The sequence below is a fragment of the Nicotiana attenuata genome, unplaced genomic scaffold (genome assembly GCF_001879085.1).
Source record: "Nicotiana attenuata strain UT unplaced genomic scaffold, NIATTr2, whole genome shotgun sequence".
NCBI lineage: Eukaryota > Viridiplantae > Streptophyta > Magnoliopsida > Solanales > Solanaceae > Nicotiana > Nicotiana attenuata.
In genome coordinates this window covers 83,088-93,601 of record NW_017673691.1, presented here as the reverse complement: position 1 = coordinate 93,601, position 10,514 = coordinate 83,088, and the positions used below count along the sequence as shown (strand labels likewise).

Sequence of the window (10,514 nt, the reverse complement as noted above, 5' to 3'; positions counted from 1 at the left end):
AGGAATTTGGACAGATAAATGATTGGACCAATAGAAAATATGACATAGAATTGACTTACACCTAGAAAATGTGAAGTTGGACGGATAGTCCCCATACCTGAAAGTGAAATGAAAAATCAAGTCGATAGACATAAAGACGACTTGTGGCAACTAAATTTACGTAATATCCGTGTAGTTAGGGACAGTGTTCTCGTGTCGGGGGGGGGGGGGTCTGACAATACATTTGATATGCATATAATGAAAATCCTTGAATGATTTAAATTGTTCTGAAGCATATTAAGGTTCCCAAGAAATTTATTAAATAAATCTTCGGCAGATCCTTATGTAGATTAGAGCGATCATTGCGTACATGATTTATTTTTGTGTCTAGTGCAATTGGCGCACTAATATATCTGGCTAGAACCATGAGTATAACAATATGCTAGCAAGATATAGTTTTATTTCAATGTGGAGATATTGGAATACAATTAGTATTATATTTCAAAAGGAATACTTGATTTAGATTTGTTTATTCTAACAATATCGCCAAGATTTTGTTGGTTATGCAAATGCAGGCATTTTCTGAAGTTCGTTCTTCAAACATTCTATTTGCATATGAGAGTAGTGCCATATTATCATATTACAAGGCAGTTAATTGTTGATACTTATTTAAGTCATGCCAAGATAAGCAACTGATAAAGCAAGGGGCTCAACACACAACAGACGTGTGACTTGACTTTGAAGAGAAGATTCCAATAATACTGAAGATAATGTTGTTTGCTTATATCAATTGAAAGAAGGACTATTGAAGGAGACAAAATAAAGCACATTCACCAAAGTTCTTCAACAAATTTGTTCAAGTGATAATTTGACAAACTTCTTCACAAGATATTGCGGATCTCAATATTAGAGAAGTTGTTATACAAGCTTGGAATTCGTCGTCTCCGAAGAATAAAGTGATGTTTTCATCAGGGGGAGGCAAATACGCGCTGTACTCTTTTTTCCTTAGCTAAGATTTTATCCCACTGGGTTTTTCTGGCAAGGTTTTTAATGAGGCAGCAAATAATGCGTATTACAAGATATGTGTACTCTTTTTCCTTCACTAAGATTTTTTCCCACAGGGTTTTTTCTTAGTAAGGTTTTAACGAGGCACATTATCTATAGACATCTAAGGGGGAGTGTTATGAAATATTATTTTGTAGTGGATGTCTATAACTCCTAAAGAAGTAACTCCCACTACTCTTCTCCATTATGTAGATAACTCCCACTACTTCTCACCATTATAGTTGTAATTCCCACACCTCCATAACCTCCCCATGATCTTCCTCCATGATCTCAAATGTTTAATGTCATGTTTATGGCATTCTTTTGTATGCCTCTATGTAATCATATAAATAGAGGATTTTGGCATCACATTGCATACACTTGAATACATGGAAGAAATAGATTCTCTTCTCTCTTTCTCTCTACATTGTTGTCTATCTTTTTGTTTTATATTATTAATTTGAGCTAAGTTTTGTAACATGGTTATTAATTTAGCCTAATATTTCTTTTTTGAGTTCAATAGAAAACGTAATAGAAGACTTTTAAAGAATAAAAGTCTTACTTCCATTGGTTTGATTTAGATATCGAAAGTGTGTAAATATTTCAGATACTTTAATTTATGCCTAATTATGATGTATGATTGATCTGATTTTTAAATTTGAATATAGTCGGGAGAAGAAATCTTATATTTATTTTTAAAAAATCTATTAAATATATGCAAATTATTAATTTAGAGCCTATTAATTAACTTAAAATAACTATGAATACAAAAACTTCAAATTGTGGCTGTGGTCTAACTTAAATAGCATTAAATATGATGTGACTGGATACTATTTTTATAAGCATTAAGCATTATCTTTAAACAATAGCATGATGACCCTCCAATGGGGAGTGATGTTCTTCTTAATCCCTTATCCTCTCCTTTAGGCCACAGATTCCCACTGAACAATTGTAATTCTATTCCTACTTCAAATTCCACACACTGTTTCTCCACCAGCTCCGGCGGCCGTGGTGCCGGCGGCGGTCGGTGGGAGAGTAATAACAGGCGCCAAAAAGAGTATCAGCGGTTTATATTCGATGACGAGCTTAGGGCTAACTTTAAGGAAGATGATTTTGGTTTCGGAAGCGCCGTGAAGCAGCGAATTTGGTGGTCCGATGATTCTTCGCTTTGGGGAGATGACTATGTAGATGAAGACGCTGGATTTGGTAGCTTTGGTGTTATGGAGGATTCCATTGGCTTTGCCTGGCTGACGAAGGTAACTTTATCCTTTTGTAAAGCAAAAGCGTTTGTTAAGTTTTCTTTTCTCCACCTGTTGTTAAGTATTTATGTTAATCGAAATTTGAAATGTGTGCAAACTTACACTCTGCTTGGATCATTGTTACCCATTGTTTTATAATTGTATTGGATTGTATCTTACCGTATCGTTTTATGAGTACAACGTATGGATATATTGTATTGTTTGCTGTTGGTAAATAATATTTTTGATGTTTGGTTTGACCGTATAAATTTATTAAAAGACCCTCAATTGTTTTAAATATTAAATTTATTATGAATTACGCATAAAAATAAGTAAAGAGCAAATTAGTAAAGGGCAGAACCTGGGCCGAACCTATTCTTGTTATCTTTGACCGTGTTGGCAGCGGCTGAACCAGTTCCGGAAAAAAAGAGACAAAGATGAAGTAGGTTATAGGTTGGAGATTTGGAGTTAAAAAAAAAAAAGAAGGTAAAAGGGTAAAATAGAATTATGGAGTAATAAGTTAGAGCATAATTGGAAAGAAAAATAGGAAACAATCTCACCACACTAAATCGGTTGTTTCAAAAAATGGGACTTTTCATTGTTCCAGAACAATGGATTTTACAATACAATACAATCAATTTAACTAAACAATCAACACAAACATTATTTTGGGATAACAATACAATACAATGGGTAACAACCATCCAAACAAGCTATTAGTAAAATCAATTGCACCACTATAAACAACTATTCAACCTTTGAGGATTGCAAATGCTTCTCACATGTCTAGAGAACTTGCGTGATTTTGAATTTGGTGGGAGTCTGTTTTTATGAACGTAAAAGGCAATTATCTGAATGCTTAGAGTAATTGATACGGGAATCACTTGAGTTTGGTATTTTTAAGTAACTGTTCGCACGAAAAAGCCGACGTGCTAATGGCTATCCCAGTGCATGTATCAATGCTAGTCGTAACCACATCGTCTTACAAGCAACATGAAGGTCTCCATACACCATCTCTTACCATAAAGCCAGCGCTTGCTAACGTCATCTGATGTACTATGGAACTTGAAGGTCTCAATACCCCAAGTCTTATCCTGGCACCCCTAAGGTGTGTGGTCATTATTCAAGACAAATTTGAGATTTGAAAAATAGGTGCGTGGTCGTCTATAACACGTCACGTTTTACCCGAATATCTCCATGGTGTGTGGTCATCTATAACAAGCCTCCTTTTACCCGAATATCTCCATGGTGCGTCGTCGTCTATACAAGCCACGTCTTACCCAAATATCTGCATACGTCATGTCAGCCACAGTGTGTGAAAGTCTTAGTACCAACGTCATACCTCTTCTCACCATCACAAGCCCAGGTGCAACCTCAGACTATCTTCTTAGTTGTATGATGCATCATGTAGTGCATACTAGCATGCTCATGCTTTGTGTATTAATCGTAATATCATAGTGATGCTATTTGTAATAGTAGCAAAGCATATCGGGTATAATTTTTTACCATATGAAAGCATATGCATTTATCTCAAAACGGGTATCGTCAAGCACACTCTCACCTCCACATATATCAGGCAGTCAAAACACATTTCTAAAGCAGTTATACAACATTAGAAATCATGCTTTTAGGAAAACAAACAATCAGGGTTTCAGATCTCCACTTGTCTCGTATCCAAGCAAGTGTGCAGCTTCTCTGCTGATTCATGCTTCCAATCAAACGCCTCCAATCTATGCAAAATATGCGATAATAGGGTGAATTACCCCTATAAGAGTCATCTCTAAAATTTAAGTATCTGTCAAATCAAAATCAAAGGTCAACACTTGGTCAATAGGTCACATCCCCAGACTTGATCAGATTGCCCATAATCTAACAACTTCAAATATATATTTAGTTTTTCAATCAGAGCCCAATAAATAGTAGTTCCAATTTGGGGCCCGAGGGATACGTTCTATACTTTTCTAGCTCAATCCTCGCATTATTTGGTGTAAAAATCAATGTAGATTCATGTAAATAATCCATAGAAGTAATCAGGATTATTACCTTAGTAGTTTAAGATGATTCCTCCATCGCCTCAAACTACTGAGTTTCTAGTCCCCAAATGTGAAAACTAAGGTCTCAAAATTTGTTTATGATATTGTGGAAATTGATGGGTTGGGACCTATCGCCACTACGGACCAAACTTCTAGAATCGTGGTCTGGGTCGGGCGGTCGGCAAACTCAATGTGCGATCTCCATGCCCAATCTCGCGATCACGGGGTTCCATGATTCCACAAGGTCTGGTATTGCGTTCAACCCTTCCTCGATCGCGGCCGGTCAACTGCCTCCTCACCAACCTTTCTCTCGCGATCGCGGCTCCCAACTTGTGATCGGGATGATGCACCAGAAACCAAAAAATAGTGCTTGCACTAGTGCTCAGCCTTCCAAATGTTCCAAACATGCCCGAACCCCTTGGATCTCAACCCAAACCACACCAACAAGTCATAAACAGTTAGATCAACATATAAACACATTCAAAACTCAAATTAGAGCACAAATATGAAAAATGAGAGGTCGAGTTGTTACAATAGTGGATAGGTTTCTATGGATATAGCAAAATCTACTTAAATCACCTGTTAATTCCTATTATGAGAAGCTTCTGAGTAGGGAAGAGTCAACTTTTCCACTTATATCAGTATACGAGCATGTTTTTGCCCTTATTTTAATAAATTTTATTGCTTTATAAAAAAATATCACCTGGTGTTGCTTCTTGGGATTTGAACCTTAGTTCTGAAGGTTATTACTCTACCTCTTCGACTTCTAGACCATTTCCTTCGGGGCACTCTTTCTGAATTATTCTGAGAGGAGAAGTGAGTCAGTTTCTCTGACCAAGTAGGATATTCCGTTGGTATTACCAGCGAAAGCTCTGATCATGCTTTCTCCTACATCCCTCAGGACTCCTGCACAACTGAGAGGAGTGCACTTGGTGCTTTTAACATTTCAAAAATGGAGGCAACTTCACTTGTCAAAAATAATTGAGGCCACTTCAGTAGAGATCATAGTAAATGGTAGGTTAAGAAAACTGAGAACTGTCAGATTCATCAACCAGATGAAGACCAGAATACTTTTTGATGAAGCCAGATGAAGACCAGAACATTTCAAGAGCAAGTTAACATGGACTATGGCTTTCCCAGTACATTTTATATACATTCGTATGTAAATTGAAGTCATGTTGACATGATGTAAAGTAAAGACTTCCTGATTTTAGAAGATGTATCTGAGTTCCAGTTTGACATTTATGGCCAAGATGACACTTCTTTGTTTCTGGAGAAGTATTTGACAAATTTGTGAAAATGTAGGAGTCTACTCAGCTGTTTGCTCAAACACTTACAGTTTTCGTTGTTTCAATTCCTCACCAGTGGCATACAAAATGATAAAAATATATTAAACTAAACTGTTCATGATCTTTCTTGCTTGGTATTAAAGCTGTTCCAGTTTAGGTGTATCTGAGCATCTGACCTTAATGCAATTTAGAAGCTATTAAACAACCCATGTGGAACAACCATATGAGTTAGCATCCTCCTATATGTGTAACCCGTTTTTGTGGTTTACATGTGAACATTTATGCGAACTTATGAGCGTGAGAGTCGGCTTACCATAGGTTGGCTCTGCCTACCCTGTGAAAGATATGAGCATCCAACCCAAAACCTCAAGGCAACGGGTGGAGTAGTCCAAGACTTGTATAAACTACTTTCAAAGCCTAATCACCCATGTGGAACAATTCTATAAAAAGGTGTCTACATAACTTTAAATTGTTACACGCGTTTGTCATTTGTGTTGTGCTCCTTTCTGTAATTGTACGGACAAGCTGAGTTGCAAATTTGCCATACTAAGCCAATTCCATCTAGTTTAGACGTGTAATTGCTCCCTATGCTTCCAAGTTGTCCTCGAACTCTGATGCAGCCCTGTACTTGTTTGCACATACTTTCAGTTCTTTCTAGATAAGCATTTTTTTAGAAACTGAGAACTCTTTTCTATCATATCTTATCCAAAAAGAAAATGATGATGAAGCTGAGATCATAAAAATTGGCTTTTTTCTATCTAGATGTTAAGTATTAGACTTGATTAGCTTGGATCACGGGGAGAAAAATTGCCAGGGATCATCTTATAACTACAATATTTCAACCTTTTATGTTCATTAGATGTCAGAGATCCTTTAAATATGTGAAAGAACAATTTTGAGTGTTTTTCCACCTGTTGGTTCGTATTTTTAAGTTTTATTAGGACTGGTGATGACATTCGGTTCATTAAGGCTTATAAACCTCTTTCTCTGAAGACTGTTTAAGTAAAAAATGTCTTATGGGTCTGGTGCAGGTGCTCAGAGCCTTTGGTTGGATGCTTCCAGCCATTATTATGTCAGCGGTACTTGGAACAGGCACAAATACTATTATCATGGCATTAGCACTTCCTTTGGCGCAGTCTGCTCTTTCATTAGTAATGGATGCCATCTGGGGATGGTCCAATGACGGCCCACGATCCAAGTCCAAGAAAAAGAAAAGAACCTATGCTAGAGCAGCGAGCAACCCTGGAATAAGAACGGGAAAAGGACAAAATACTCGAAATGGCAAGGGAGTTGGAGACTATCAATCCTGGGCTGCCTCAAATGGTGCATCAGATAGAAAAAAGTCAGAAAGCACTGTAAATTTTGGTGGTTGGGATGAACTAGACAATCATGTGATGGAAGGACAGTCGAAAAAGCCCCCTAATCGAAGACTGGCTGAACCAACACAGGGGACTGATGGTAAATTGAGTAAGAGAATCGGGAGGAGAGAAACTCCATTGCTATTGAGACTGGTTATTGCTGTTTTCCCATTCATGGGATCCTGGACCAAGCTATTGTAAAATTTGTAATAAGCTTCGGGAGTTGAAGCCCTTTGTAGAACCAAACCTTGCCGTTTGGTAGCAAATGATCTTTGATTTGGTCCTTGTTGTTTCTCTCAAAGCTAGACTTGAAACCCAAAATCATATTGTTGTACAGATTAAACATAGTTTAGAGCTTGTGTTCATTCTTGCTCAGCTCTAGCACTCAGTCCTAAAATAATGCTAGACAGAAAAGCATGGTGATGGACCTTGATTAATTTGTTTTTCTTTTGTTTCAGAAGACAAGGATTTGTCTTCTGTTTCTTCTAGCACTCGAAAATGATATGAAGATATCAATGTAATGTTTAGCAGTTTCATGGGCTCTTGTTTCGGATTGAAGTGAAACTGGCGAGAAAGGTTATAATTTAGTTCTTAAATATGATAACTTTCATTGATTTTGTTAGCAATATTTCTGGTTAGAGATATTCTTACTACTAGTTAATAAGCTCTTGTAATGAAAGCCTCCTTTCTTTTTTCTGGAAATCAACTCTATAGTGAATGGTGGTGTTTCTTCAGGTAAAATTGGGTTCTTTCAGATGATTGATTAATCATATAAAAATCTATGCTACCGCTTTGTCGAGTATCTCAAATGGTGTAGTGTATGCGTCTAAAACATTACTCAAGAGTCTCAAGAGTGTCCACCTAGAATTATGCATAGTTTTACCTGGCATTTTCCATTGAGTTAATACCCTCAAACCCGCGTAAGCTATACAATATTTGTCAGTTTCCTACCTAAACTATCGCCTGTCCCCGAAAACTTCCTGAACTATATCCCCTTTCATAATAAAACCTCCCTATCGCTTATGTGGCATATTGTGTGAAATAAATCGCCTAAGAGCCCATGAAGGGTGACAATAGCCATTAAAATGGGCCCATCTTACAGCAACTAACAACTAATTAGCCCCCTTTTTATAAAACTTATATTCTCTCCTCTTTTTCTTTATATTACGCCTTTCTTCCCCATTTTTTCATCTTTCTTCTCCATTTCTTCATTTTAATCCATTTGAAATTCTCTCTCTTGTTATTATTGAGTTTATTTCTTATCTTTCTCGTTTTATCCATCCTTCATTCTTACCCAAGTTTATTTGAAAGAAGGAGCACAAAATTCCTAACAAAAAGGAAAAGGCATAAACCTTTTTTAACAAAACAAATTACTAATAACAAGAGAGTGCCACCGATACTCAAAAATAAGTTCTATAAAGCGGTGGTTAGATCGGCCATGATGTATGGGGCTGAGTGTTGGCCTGCTAAGAACTCACATATCCAGAAGATGAAAGTAGCAGAAATGAGGATTTTGAGGTGGATGTGCGGGCACACTAGGATTGATAAGATTAGGAATGATGATATTCGGGAGAAGGTGCACATGGCTCTCATTGATGACAAGATGCGGGAAGCGAGGCTCGGATGGTTCGGGCATGTTCAGAGGAGAAGCCCAGATGCTCTGGTAAGGAGGTGTGAGCGGCTGGTTATGGAGGGCACGAGAAGATGTAGAGGGCGGCCTGAAAAGTATTGGGGAGAGGTGATCAGGCAGGATTTGGTGAGGCTTCAGATTTCCGAGGACATGACACTTGATAGGAAGATGTGGAGGTCGAGTATTAGGGTCGTAGGTTAGGAGATAGTCGAGTCTTGCTTTACTTCGTACCTTTGTGAGACTAGTCTGGTAGGGTTTTTGTCTAAGATTGCTAGTGGCAATGTTGTGTCTTACTATTTTGCTTTTCAATGCAGGACATGTTTATTAGCTATCGCTTTTGCTTTGCATCTTTCTTCTGGATTTCATGTTGTTCCTATTTTTCCTATGATTTCCGTGGTGATACTAATATTGTCTCCTTTTGTCCTTTTATTTTCTTGAGCTGAGGGTCTTTCGGAAACATCCTCTCTACTCCTTCGGGGTAGGGGTAAGATCTGCGTACACACTACCCTCCCCAGACCCCACTAGTAGGATTTTACTGGGTTGTTGTTGTTGTAAATTACTAATAACAAGGCAAGAAGAGGGTTAGGACAACGAATTCAATATCTGAATACTTACTAGTCTTCTCTCTTTCTGTTCTTCTTCTTCTCTATCTTTATTTACTGACAAAAATCACAAATCTCAACAAACAATCACAAAATCCTAGATTTAATTCCGATTTCGAATAGCATCAACAATAGATAGAGAAATCGATGGTAGAAACCGTGATTAATGAAGAGAATCGCTACTTAGAGAAGGTGTCTATCATCTCCAATGAGAGAATTTTTCGATGAGAGCAAAGAGACCATACTTTGAGAGGAGTAAATGACGGACTGTGCAACAAAATCTCCTTTTTTATTTTTTCACGTAATTAGATTAACATATATTAATTAAACATGTTTTAAAGATTAACGTAATTATATATCCACGTGGATTGCCACATGGCAGGTATTAAAAATTATTTAGAGAGTGTATCACACACACTAGTAAGAAGGGGGGGAGGGGGGGTTATGAAGGGGGATATAGTTCAGGGGATTTTCGGGGACAGGCGATAGTTTAGGGAAGAAAACTGACAAATATTATATAGTTTAGGCGGGTTTAAGGATATTAACTCTTTTCCATTTGGATCTTGTTTCTACACTGACTGGATTGTCAAATAGTACATGATAACTGCTGCAGGTACAGGTACCAATACATTTTGTTGTATCTCTGTAGGTATTAGTAATGTATGTTTTAGTTATCAAGAAATTAGTTACGTAAGATTTAGTTATGTTGAGATTAGTTATGCATGGATTAATTATGTAGGGATTAGTAATATAGAAGTGTAATTTATATATAAAATACAAGTTTGAATAGAGGGTATTCTTGTCATTTTATGTTTAATACAAGTATTACTAATACACGTATAAGTTATTCCATCTTCTACCTACATAAATAATACAAAGATTCCCTCATAACTTATATATGTATTAGTTATGCGGAAAAGAAAAACGTTAACCAAACATTGTATTAAGTAATGCGATGTTTTATGTGAAAAAGAGAAAAAACCAACCAAATGTTGTATAACTTATGCTAGATTCTACGTGGGGATTATTCTTTCCCATTTTAAACAATTGTATACGGTCAAAATCGGGCTTCCCTAATTTTATATGGCTAACCAAAATCGGGGTGGCACCAAGGCTCAGCCTCGCATTGTATCGAACCATGATGCGGAGATGGATTGCTTAGCTCGTGAATAAATGACCGATCAAGATCTAGCAGTCGTGATCGAGACCGAAGTGGGAAAGAGATCGAGCGAGATCGAAGGAAGCCTGTTAAGTCGAATAACAGAAAGCCGAGATATCCGTGATCGGGTAAGGATCGTGGCAGAAATCTCGGCACGTATCGAGTCTGACCGTTTATATAGC

At 37.3% G+C, this 10,514-nt stretch overlaps 1 protein-coding gene across 1 annotated transcript; it reads left to right on the top strand.

Annotated features, from left to right (window-relative positions):
* Nucleotides 1-1,864: 1,864 nt before the first annotated feature.
* LOC109217041 lies at nt 1,865-7,555 on the top strand. Its single transcript, XM_019381268.1, has 2 exons — nt 1,865-2,279; nt 6,615-7,555. The coding sequence occupies exons 1-2, from the start codon at nt 1,908-1,910 to the stop codon at nt 7,140-7,142; spliced, it is 900 nt and encodes a 299-aa protein (XP_019236813.1). The 5' UTR covers nt 1,865-1,907; the 3' UTR covers nt 7,143-7,555.
* The last annotated feature ends 2,959 nt before the right edge of the window (nt 7,556-10,514 follow it).

Coding starts and splice junctions, on each gene's coding strand:
- LOC109217041 (XM_019381268.1), top strand. CDS start 1,908: ATGGGGAGTGATGTTCTTCTTAATCCCTTATCCTCTCCTTTAGGCCAC. Junction 2,280..6,614: donor GCTTTGCCTGGCTGACGAAG/GTAACTTTATCC, acceptor GGTCTGGTGCAG/GTGCTCAGAGCCTTTGGTTG.